The sequence below is a fragment of the Mauremys mutica genome, chromosome 22 (genome assembly GCF_020497125.1).
Source record: "Mauremys mutica isolate MM-2020 ecotype Southern chromosome 22, ASM2049712v1, whole genome shotgun sequence".
Classification (NCBI taxonomy): Eukaryota; Metazoa; Chordata; order Testudines; family Geoemydidae; genus Mauremys; species Mauremys mutica.
Window position 1 is genome coordinate 6,422,534 of NC_059093.1, and position 12,901 is coordinate 6,435,434.

The following is a 12,901-nucleotide window of genomic DNA, read 5'->3' on the forward strand; positions in this document are numbered from 1 at the left end:
CAAGGGTGACAATCTCACAAATACTTCAGCATACATTCTTGGGAACAGGTTTTTTGGGTCTCAGTGTCTTCACCATTGAGCTGAACCACACAGGGCAATTTTATTCCTATTTCTATATTTGACTAAGAAGTGTTTGGCCACTAAAAAGAAAAAGCTTCAGAATAAGAGCCCCAAGAGCCAGAAGCAGATTTGCCAGCAAATTAAGTAGTGAGATGAACCAGCAAGTTACTGTGAAGCATGCAGCTGGGCAGTTGACTCTTTGTTCTTCCATGGCAGAACTGGATGTGTGGTTGGATTTCCCAGATGGCTGGACTGACTAGCAGAGGGAGGGCCCAAAGAATTAGTACAAAAAGCCCAATGCCATTACAACAACAACAGAAACGCTCTTGAGGTTAGATATCAGCTGGATCTGGTTTTCCTCCGACTTTGCAGAACTGTCTCAAAATAATCAATTGCTTTAATTTGCTATTTAAAAAAAATATACAGTATTTTCATGACCGAGAGGACTAAGCTATGGGAGTTGGGCCCCTGGCTGCCTTTTGCTCTTTCTCAATTTGATGATTGGAGGCAGTGAAGAACACAGCAACTTGCATCCATCTGAGCACAAGTGACCCACTGGGGAAGGGGAGAAAGGACAAGGACCTCTGTGACAACACATCACCACGCAGTCTGGGGTGAAACACTGGGTGAAATTCACTGCTCATCACTTTGTGGAATTAATGAAAGAGGTGACTGGGCACCAATCACCATAATGTTTCTGACAGCTATGACTGTCTTCTGATTAGCCATCACTAGAGCCACTGCTGGACAAAGGGACCGCTCTGGGTATGACAAAGCTGTACACAAGAATCACAGTATATGAAAAGTGTGAAGCGTGGGACTACTAGCTAACGTGGATACTTATCCACAGGCCAGCACAGTGATGAGCATTTTGACAATACAGTGCTAGCACTACAGAAGACCCGAAGAGAGAAAGAGCCTGACATAAGCAGTAAATGGAATTGGCTAATAACTTTATAATTTCACCTTGCTTTTATTTATTTTTGAATCCTGGAGAATGCATGCTGTGAAATTCCCTATGCTAGAACAGCTCATGTCTCTAACCTTTTCTTGGCTAACAGGGCTCCTGGGATGCCTTTGAAATAGTGTTTTTGTGAACCTTTGTTGTGCTTGTGCTGGAATGTTCAGGGAGGCAGTGAACTTGCTTCTCTGCACCTCTAAGGACATTTATGAAAAGGAGACCTTCTCTGAATACAGCACAACCATCAAGGCAGCTCAGACCCCCGAGGAGAAAATCTGAAAAACAATTCTGGTTGAACATGGCAAACGATAGCACAAAAAAATGCCATAAAGAAAATAAAATGGAGGGAGGGGGTGGGGAAGAAGAGATGAACAGAAGAAGAGGAAATGAAAGACCATACAAACAGGACAAGAATGTTCATTAATTCAGTACAGTTACTGATAGTAGATAGGTCCACATACACTGCAATTCTGAGCTGCAAAATTTGCTCAAGTACTGCTCCAGAATTTCAACTTTCATTCTAAAAAATAGTAATAATCGTAACAGTCATAAGTCGTTAAGTCTTATGGTGCGAAGAAAACCTTAGAAAACATGAACAGACTGCAAACCAATGGTTAAGGCTACAATTATGTCACGGAGGTAAATCTGTGACTTCCACTGACCTCCGTGACATTTTCTGCCCTGAGGCTAGAGCTCCCAGCCAGTGCCACCCTGCATGCCCAGCCACGCGGGCAGCCGGCAGGACACAGCAGCCAGTGGGGACTCCCCAGAGCTGCCCAGTCGCAGCTGCAGGACCCTGCAGCTACCAGCTGCCCGGGGCGAGTGGACCCTGCAGCAGGGGGACCCCGGAGCTCCCACGCACTGCATCAGTGGGGGACCCAGAAGCCCCAGCAGCAGTTGGTGCTGAACCCACCTACCCCTTTTGTCAAGGATATTTTTAGTGAAAGTCAGGAAAAGGTGACAGGCTGCCGTGATTTTTTGTTTCTTTTCCGTGACCTGTCCACAACTTTTACTAAAAATATCCATGACAAAAACTTAGCCTTACCAATGGTCAATGCAAGTCCAGATGACACAATGGTAAAAAAAAAAAAAAAAAAAACCAAAACACTCCGGGTGTCCTATCAGTGCTAGTACCGATAAAGCTGCTCAAGTCGTAGAATGAAGTTGAGAGAACTGCCTAAAGCCCTCAGTATCAATTCAGGTATCTTTGTCACCAATAGCTCTGAGAGAACAACGCTAATTGCTCAATTAATTTTAATGGGGTGCTAATTCTGAAACTGAATGATACAAATTCATTCTGAACATTATTTACTATTTCACTTTGAACCCTTTATTATAACATCCAGCTTATGCACTTGGTCCACATTCTCAAATGGCCTTCCATGCCAAAAGCCCCATTTGTCCTTTACTCCAAAACTCCCAACTTCCACACAAAGTTACTGCAAAATCCTCCTGTTTCCTGACCACTTCACCAACAGATCTGCATTTTCAATATAAAATCCTGAAACATACAAAAACCCTGAAATTTATAAAATAAAATGAAGTTTAATATCAAATGAAATTACATGGGGACTATTGCAATAACTGTGCTATTCACTTTCATTTTACATGAAATAAAAGCCTTCCATTTTTAGTTTATCTGAAGCTGCTGCAGACTTTCTAGTGTGACACAATGGAGTGCTGCAGGAATTAGGAGTGCGGAGTGTACTGCCGCACCCTCTGGCTTGAAGTGGTTTCCATTATATCCAGGGTTTAGAGTTTGGTTCAATGGATCTCAGCACCCCCAGTATAAAAATAGTTGCAGCACCGATGGCTACAAGGATGCATAAGTGTGGCCATGAAGTACACAGGACTTGACATCAAGAACCAGCTATTAATTGTCCATTTGCTCCCTTGTTTTATAGCGTTACCCTTTTTGACCTGAGCACCTAGCCAAAGATTTGGGGTCTTGCAGATTGCAGTTAAGAGAAGAAATTGATGGAGTCAGCTCCCTTTGTTGTAATCTTGTTTATTTACAAAAATGTACAAATCCTTTTTTTCCCCTAAACACAGCAGGAACCAAACAGGAGACTGTTTCCTTCCTCACACTCCCAAATCTCTCTTAGCTAGCATCAGACCCAAAAGCCTCAGGCTTCTCTCAGGACCACACACCAAACTTATCCAGGTTATGTCTGGAGTTTCCTTCTCTGTTTCTATGTACCTCTCTGCTTCTTGTCTCCCATCCCCAAACACTTCCTATTCAAACAATACCCAGTGAAGCCCTCTGCCCACATAATTCAAATTCACGAGTGGCCTTGGATGTGTCTTTGTTTTGGGTAGAGACAGCTAGTATTTCATAAAGGAGCTTAACTGTTCCTACGATTTTAAACGAAGGGTGGCTGTTACACCTCCAAGTTTCATGGAGGTTTAACCCAAAATATAACAATAAGGATCCTTCCATTCTTTCTTCAACCAAAAATGTCCTCCAGTATGTCTAAAACCAGCAATTAGAAATAGTCTAATGTTCTACCAGCCATATGGATCAGGCAAGCAGGCACTGCAGGCACCACACATTGAAATTAAATACACCTCCCTTTTCATTGTTTTTTTTTTGCGCCAATTTTAAAACAAAAATCTGTTCAGTGTCACCTTTAACACATTCCTACAGCCTTGTCCGTATGGAAAATATCAGAGATCAAGATGCATCCTGTATCATGGCAATGGCTTTTAAGCCACTGCAGGAAAGCTAGGTAGGAAGTCCAACAATAAGATGATGTGATAGGGATTTGTATCTTAAGAGAGTATCTCTACAGCTTTGTCAGCCAACTGAAAGTCTATTTGCAATTTCTTGTCAGAACTGGCAAGTTTACTTCACTGCAAACCAGCTTCTTACTGCAGAGACTCCTTTTCCCCTACCTCCCCGTCCCCCGGCTACTGCTAATGACAAAAGTTCAACAGTTCTCCAAGTCAGGGTGTCACCCAACCCTTCCCTATGCTAGAGTGTCAGGGCTAAAATCAGTCTGGAAGGGTTCTTGGAATTGTAATGAAGTAACAAGCAGCAAAATTATCCCATTGCATAGAACATCTGCTGTGTCTAAATTTATTAAAATGAAATCATGCATGGTAAAAAACAAAATCAATACGCTTCCATTTTGAGCTTTTTTATGTTGAAAGAAGTTATCTGATTAATTCTGTTTTAACCTGCACATCTGGCAGTGTTAATGAAGTGTCATGACACTACAAAAAAAACCCCAACCACTCTCCCGACCCCCACCCCCCAAAAAACACCACACCACAACTCTATAAATAAGTTCCATTTTCCTGAAGACAAAAAGGAACTAATCTAGGAGTTATTTTTAGTTGGTGTTTCTTGCCATCATCACAAATTACCCACAAATGTAAAATATTGCCCCTGTTTACCTTTCCACTTCTTACTGTTACTGGAATCTCTTGAGCAACAGCAACTCATTTGTTGGAGCAGACCAGGTGCTTCCATGGGTACAAATAAGGTCTTATTTAGAATCAACTGTATTCTGAGTACCTGCTATTTTGATGTTCATGTTGTTGTCAAGCAGGAGATTTTCAGCCTTGAGGTCACGGTGCACAATCTTTCGGCTATGACAATATTCCACCGCAGAGAGGATTTGCCAGAATTTGCGCCTGGCCTCGGGCTCACTCAGACGGCCGTGGTTGGCAAGGTAATCTATGAAAATAATGCATGTTTCAAGGGAAATGCGATAACCCTGCGATTAAAATAATTTCTTTCAAACATTTATGATGCAGAAACAAGAGAAGGATTTGGCCAATTTCAGACACCAACAGTTATTCACACAAGACCCTCTGCAAAATGGCTTCAGAGCCAGAAAAAAAAAAAACACATTGTGCAACATGGCTCAATAGTCTCTTCCTTCAGTGACGCATGCTTTGGTTTGATAGTCCCTTGTCATAAAACAGGAACTATTTCCATGGAAACAGAAGGACAGCTGCAATAAACTGGTTTTTGCTATGATAAGGTTTCAGCTTTGTTTCAAGGTTTAATCACCTGAAGAAGACATTTACACTTCATTCTTTGTCTCTCCAGATATGTCTACACCGTGCAGTAGCACCATGGCATAGACCCTTCCTACACTGACCGAAGGGTTTTCCCCCACCAATGTAGCAATCCATCTTTCCAAGAGGAGGGAGCTAGGTCGATGAAAGAATTCTTCCACCAAACTAGCCACATCTACCTCAGGGATAAGGTCGATCCAACTATGAGGCTCGGGCACAACATTTTTCATATCCCCGAGTGACATAGGTAGGTCAATCTAATTTTTAAGTGTAGGCCAGGTCTCACCACATGCAGCCTTGCTGCCTAATTATATTGTTTCCATAGAATATAGACAACCAATATCTATGCAACAACAGACCTGGCTGGTCGCTGCTCCTTCTCATACCTCAGGCACTACGATCAGTGTGTTTTTATAATTAATAATTTTTGTGACAGTAAATTTAGTGCTAGAATATAGCTAGCCCCAGAAAAAGAAGTCTCGATGGATCCCCAGAACAGGGACAGCATAGGCAGCAGCTTCTATTCACTGTCCCAAGTGGAGGCTGGTCTCCAATTCAATCCTTTCTCTGTCTCTCTCATGAGGCAGTAGTGCAATTAACAGCAAAGGTGTGCAGTAATGGTACTAGTATTACTCATTATTAAACCACAGGCAGCAGCAGATGTATGTATAGCAATTTGCATGACAGACTCATTGCATCATAATAATAAATCTTTGGTGGTGGAATTCAAACACGACGGGCCAGTGAACATGACATGTTTCATTATTTGTTGGATTAAACCAGTTTAAAAAATGCAAGGCGATTTATAGCTAAATGGTTAGTAGCAAGCCAAAAATAATCAACACCAATAAATTCTGAGGTGGTATTCTAGGAATATGCCTGACTCAAAACATTGGACAAGTCACTACAGCTCAGAGGAGATACAGAATTTCTCTCATTAATAGAGCTTATTTCTTAGAACTATGTTAAAAGGTTTTTGTGTATCATCAGATGCAGTGAAATTTGACTATGAAACTACATGGATAATTCTAATCTTTTGACTGTTCAAACAGAACAGATCCGACATTCATATATACTCTAGTCGGGCGACTGTAAAGGAATTATACTAAAAATGTCTACTTCGTTCCTTTTATATGGAACATGAACCATTCAATGCATTTCCCTCTCCCCAATCAATTTGGCACACAATCATCCCAGTAACACATTAGTACATATGTTCTATGAGAACAGAAATGAAATCCAAAGAGAATGCAGGGGACAGTAATTAGTGCAACAGAATGTCCACTAGCTGCCACAGTGAAATATTTGCTTACTGCGATATATTTTAGATCTCAGCTGTTAGTCTAAAAGTAGTTTCTGTTAAAAAGAGAAAGAGGGAGCAGAATGATTTTTAATTTTGTCTTGACTAAGGTTTGGTCCCTGGCTGTCACATCTCTGGAGTAACCTGCAGGTTTTCCATTCACTGGGCATTTTCAATTTCTGTCTAAAATAAACTAAACTAAGGAACTCGGATTAATATTGGGGTACAGGTTAGAGCTAGTCCCACTTTCATTTCATATAGCTGACGACATAATTAGCACCAGGCAAGACTGCTGAATGATGGCACAATACCTAATGTAATATTTATGTGGTTCAAGTAAAATTACTTTATCATCTTTCCCATTATCACAGAAGACTGACTTTAGCAGCACGTCACATGCACACTTCCTCATATGCAGACCTGCTGCAACCTAACTTTGAAACAGGAGATCCAGATTTCTCATACTACTGCATTTGCTTCAGCATTAATTTTTAAAATGCCAACAAATTTTTATTCAGAGTACACATTAATATTAGCTAAAAAGTTTAGTTCAACAACTTCCAATAATTCAGGCTGTGTGGAGAACATAGTGTGTGTACATGTGCGCACACATGCCTTTGTGTACATTAATTTTAAAGTGTTATACTGTAAAATTTACTCCCTTCAGAGAAATAACATTTCTTATTGGCCAGAGGGATGGGAGCAGTCCAGGGCAAAATGCATTCTGGCTGGGGGCATCAGCAATGTTCTATCATGTGACGTCAAGTGCAAACAAACCTTCAGAGTGTGCATGCATGTTGAAAACCTCCTCTCCAAACAGATTTTGAATTGTCTAGCTGAACAAGTGAGAATCATTTTTATAGGAAACCATCATTGGGAGTTACCTGCTAAAGGACAGATTGTCCATGGCCCTTGCACAGATTTCATTAGTTGACCAGGCCTCAAGAACCTCACCCAGCAGCAGGATTGTCTGAGGCAGCCCTCTGCCTTTGCTGGTGCATATGATACCCAGGCCATATGGGCCTCCTCCTCTTTTTCTTCTGTTAAAAAAGGCTGATTCACTGACATCTGGTCTACACTAGAAAATGAAGTCAATTTAGCTACAAGATGAACTACGGGTACGTCTACGCTTAAAACGCTGCAGTGGTGCGTCTGCACTGTTGCAGCTATGACACTACAGTGCTTCAGTATACATGGGCGCCAACTTATATGGGCTCGTGGGGCTAAAGCCCCAGGAATATTAACAATGAGGGGCTCTGCTCCACCAATATTTGGAGCTAGGTTTCTCCCCTGTTTGGAGCGCAGGGAAGTCAAAGGGCTCTGGGCTGCCTGCAACAGCGGGGAGCCCAGAGCCCTTTAAATCCCAGCCGCAGCCGGGAGTCAGAGGGCTCTGCACTGCCCGTAGGGGCAGAGAGCCCAGAGCCCTTTAAATCCCAGCCACGGCGGCGGCTGGGATTTAAAGGGCTCAGGGCTCCCCGCGGCTGCCAGCAGCCCAGAGCCCTTTGAATCCCAGCCCCTGGCCGCTGATTGCTCCCTCCCCAGACCCCTGCCCCAACTGCCTCCTAGAACCCCCACCCCCTATCTAAGCACCACTGGTCCTTGTCCCCCGATTACCCCCTCCCGAGACAACTGCCCCTTGGGACCCCAGCCCCTATGGCCCTATCTAAGCCTCCCTTCTCCTTGTCCCCAACTGCCCCCTCCTGAGACCCCACCCAACTTCCCCCCAGGACCCCACCCCCTACGTGTCCCATGATAAACCCCCTGGACTCCCATGCCTATCCAATTGCTGCCTGTCCCCTGACTGCCCCTCCGAACCTCTGCCCCATCCAACCCCCCCTGCTCCTTGTCCCTTGACTGCCCCCCGGAACCGCCTACCCCTTCTCCAACCCCCAAACCGCTTACTGTGCCACTCAGACCAGCGTGTCTGGCTCCGTGCAGCTCCAGACAGTTGCTGTCATGCTCCCCCATGGAGCCCACAGCCCTCTCCCACCCCCAGCACCTGCCTTCCAGATTTGAACACCTCAAAATTCAGGAGTGCTCAAGCTCGGTTTGGGCAGCTTTTACTTCATTTCTCCCAAATCAAATATACTGATCCACTGTAACTTGCTGTAGAAAAAGTAGGATAACATTGAGCAAGAAATGCTTATTAGGACTGGAATTGCTATTTTCAACAGCCATTGCCTTTTTGTTTGTTTAAAAGGAAGACAGTGATATTGCATTGGCAAATTCCCCATAGAAAGAAAGAGTGGAACAAAAGAATAATAAAGGCACCTCAACTTTTCCTCATTTATGGAGGACAGTCTTATAATATGCATCCAGATATCCTCCAATCACACAAGCTGAAAATTGTTCCACTTTACTGCAGCTCTGTAACCATATGGGAACCAATCCTGTCTGTGTTTTGTGCACATCCAAAATTCCGGCTGAATGACCCGCCCTGGGAGCGAGTAACCAGTGACCCAGGGCTGAGGCAGCAGGAGGTGTGGGGGGGGGGGCGGGGCACCAGTGGGGGGGAGCCCAGGGCTGGGGCAGCAGCAGGGTGGAGGGAGAGCACTGGTTGGGAGGAAAGGGGGAAGCCCAGCGCTGGGGTGGCAGGGGGTGTGGGTGGGTGGGGGGAGAGCCCAGGACTGGGGCAGCAGGAGGGTACCGGGGGAGCCCAGGGCTGGGAAGGGGGGCAGCCAAATTTTTTTTTGCTTGGGGCAGCAAAAAACCTAGAGCCGGCCCTGCCTGGAGCTTCCCTGCCTGAACGTAAAGAGCGTGCAGCGCGTGTCTCTCTCCCTTGCTGCTGCTGCTGCCGCTTAAGGGCTACAGCAGAACAGCAGTGCAAGCTGCTGGTACTGTAGCACCTCAGGAGGGGGAGGGGAGTGGAGGGGGCCGTGCCGTGCCCCCTCACCATAATCCCATCTAGGTTGTAATTAATTTTGACTGAGTTGACCAGGACAATATCCCTAAGACCTGCAGACTTGTGGCTGCTGCTCTGTGACTTTTAAAGCAGATGAAGCCACTTTTGATTACAGCTTAAAACAAAACGATGCGGGTGAGAGGAGGAAGTGATTGATTGGTTTCACATAGGACCTGGAGTAAAATTGCTATAAAGGATTGTCTGAAACTGGTGTACAGACAAATTAGTGTGTGGCAAAGTCTTAAAATGACTGAGAATTGAAATATTTAATTGTAATGTGCTCTTAAATTAATCAGATTGCATCGACAATTGGGAACCATTTTTATACAGTGATGGTAAAATGTATATTGAAGTAGGCAAGTGCTGCTTCTGACTTTCCACTTTTGACCCTTGTAATCTTGTGGCACTGACGCGTTGTAGCTTCATTTTATATTGGCTTACAGGGCGGGAGCGGGGGGCACCACCATTTTGGGCCCCACCAAAAATTATACAAACCTGCCGCCTATGTCAGTATACACACTACCTACGCCAGGGGTTCTCAAACTGTGGGTCAGGAACCCAAAATGGGTCGCAATCCCATTTTTATGGGGTCTCCAAAGCTGGTGTTGGCCCTGGGCCCCAGCAAGTCTGAAGCCCAAGCCCAAGCCCCACCCCCCAGGGCTAAGGTTACATGCCGCCAGCCCAGAGCAGAAGCCCTTTGGCTTCGGCTTTGGACTCTCGCCCGAAGTGCTGGGCTCGGTCTTCGGCCCCCCTCCCCGGGGTCATGTAGTCATTTTTGTTGTCAGAGGGGGGTCACAGTGCAATGACGTCTGAGAATGCTGATCTATGCTAATAGGAGGGCTTCTCCAATTGGCGTAGATAATCTAGAGGCAGTTAGGTCAACAGAAGAATTCTTTTAGCAACATCTCTCAGGGGTGAGGATTTTTCACAACCCTGAGAGATGTACTTACACCAAAGTAAATTTCTAGTGTAGACCAGGCCTAAGTCCCAGAGTAGAAAATGCTAGGTCGATGGAAGAATTCTTCCATCGACCTAGCAACTGTCTCTCGGGGAAATGGATTACCTATGCCGACAGGAGAAACTCTCACATCAGCATAGATAGGGTCTATACTGAAGCATTGCTGTAGCGCAGCTGTAGTATTCTAAGTGTAGACATACCTAGAAAAACTAACTAATTACAAACGATAGCACTGCTTCCCCCACCCCTGCCAGAAGGGCAGAAGGAAAGGAAAACCAACAGAGCAGGCATTGAAGCAGGAGTGCCGCCAGCATTTTTGGCACCCTAGGCAGCAGAAGGTCCCAGCCCCGAAATACTGCCGACGACTAGGGTGGCCGAAGAGCCGGCCGCCGCGGTCGTCGCCCCCCAAATGTTAATGGGTTGCGCCGGCCCTGCATTGAAGACACTGGATATAATCCCCACTTGCTGTGCCATCAGTGGTTAAGACAAATTGAAGGGCAATTGGGACTACTCCCCCGTTTATTACCCTCAGCACCCTCCACAAGTGGAGGGAGCAGTGAGTAGACCCCGCTTAACAAAGGACTTTGGAAGCTTATGGCATAGGTGCTTTGATCCTGAAAGTGGGGCTACACAAAGGCCACCTGAAGCAATTGTATAGGGATGCTCCATCAAGATGCAAATCATTCCAAAGGGATTGGAGAAGAAGTGGAAATATGCTGCAGGGAGGTGGCCAGCCACAAAGAGGGGAGCAAGGCTAAATGCCACAACCTGGCTTTCAATCCCAAAAGGTGAGAGCTGTTATGCCTCTTTGAATGGTCTATATCCATGATGATAAATAATGACTCAAATGGGTTTAGAGAAAACTTGACTATTCTCTACTATTTTATCCAAGCAGAAATCAGAGGAGACCAAACAATATAATCTCATGTTCCTAAAATAAATTATAGTTTGGGATTTTAATACCATCATAGGGTGTTTTATAAATCTGCATTCCTGCCCCTCATTTTCATTGCTATTCATCAATAGATGATAAATTATGGCTTATTAGCTGCTATAATGAAATATAAAGTTTGTACAATGTGGAGGATGGTGGAGACAGTCTGCTGCCATTTGGCCGTGATCCCTGTAATGTGTCCGGAGGGGAAATTTAGCAGGAAAAAACCCAAATAAAAAAAAGCTTTTACATCCTGTAAGTTGTATAAGGCGCTTAAAAGACACAGACACTCTCCCTCCCAACATTAATAAACATTTCCCTCTGGCAATATTTCAGCCATACAGAATTTGTAAAAGAACAAATTTAATTTACAAACTATCAATAATAGTTAAGCTGCTTCTTTATGATGCGACCTGGAATAAGTGCAACATAGCTGGCGAAAGACCATCATCACACACACAAGACATATTCATGGCCAAATACTGTTCTTCAGTTACACAACTTGTAAAGCCACAGAAACATCACTGATTTCAGTAGTATTGCTCTGGCCTTCCATCGTCACGGATGTTGGATTTGGCCCTTAATGAGTAAGGAAGCATTCGGCAGCAAAACTAGGGAGGAACTGCAGTCAGGTGACCTAGGAGAACTATGTTAGGGTGGTAATTTAGGAAACAGTCAATTAGGAGGAAGGAACTGCCAAACTGGGAGTGAACCAGCCAGTCAATATGGCAGGCAGGCAGAAATGTTTAGAATCAATGAGCATACACCCACTGGTTCCATGGAAAGTCCATACTTCCTTCCTAAAATCTGATTTAATAAGTGTTCCTTGTCCTGTTTAAAAAGTTTCCCCTCGTTTCACCTCACATAATAAATGGCCATATTCCTTTCCTTCGGATCCTAGCTTCAGGTCCAAGAGTTCATCATCTTATGGCTTTCATCAGAAACCTACTGCCATTCTCATACATTTCACAGGTTCATTGCTAGCTAGTCCTTCCTAGGTCAAATTTAAAAACAAAAGCCAAAATTCCAAGGGACAATCAGGATTCCAGCAGCAAGAGACACCTTGACCACCACACAGCCTGTGACTGCTGACTGATAACTCAGTTTGATCACACGCTTATGCCAACGGTGCAAGTAACGTAACTGAAGTAGTCTGGCACCAGCAGGTTAGGAAAATAGATTTCATAGTTAGCTCATTTGCCAAAGTCCAATAAAAGCTGCCTCAAGCAACCACCCAAAGGACCAGCATAAATCAATTTCCTCATGCACAATGGTCTTTGGCTGAAGGTCAAGGGCAGCTGTAGTGGAAAACTTGGGAAATGGTCATTTAGAGAATGGGGTTTGCATATTTGAGATCTGCAGATGAACAGTACTAAGTATTATTTAGCTTGCCTTGATATTTGTAGTTAAAGCAGGAATAAAATCCCTGTTACACATGTTGATTGATTGATTTTTAGCCTTGAAATTTTACATATTAAGTCTTTCAAGGCTCTTATTTCTTCACTGCACTGGACAGTCAAGGCAGAGGCATCAAGTGATTTTTTTTTTTTTATCAGCTATCCAACTCCCATCTTCTCCCTGATCCCACACATCCCTATCTATCCCACCACTCCTCAGCACCTCCCCAGCTGGCTAATCTGCCCCTCCAGCTCAGCAGGCTCTCTGTGCAGATAGAGGAGTTTGATGGCTGTGTGGACTAGCTTATTCTAATCATAAGGGACGAGGAGGGAGGAAGATCCTCAAGAAAATATTTGCTA

The 12,901-nt window shown here is 44.4% G+C and overlaps 1 protein-coding gene across 2 annotated transcripts in view; it reads right to left on the reverse strand.

Moving 5' to 3' along the window:
* Positions 1 to 12,901, reverse strand: part of SIK2 (salt inducible kinase 2) — a 105,394-nt gene that overhangs the window by 46,122 nt on the left and 46,371 nt on the right. For both annotated transcript variants that reach the window (XM_044996808.1, XM_044996809.1), the window contains one exon: positions 4,542 to 4,703. In XM_044996808.1, the coding sequence (XP_044852743.1) occupies positions 4,542 to 4,703 (162 nt within the window). The remainder of the gene's footprint in view (positions 1 to 4,541; positions 4,704 to 12,901) is intronic.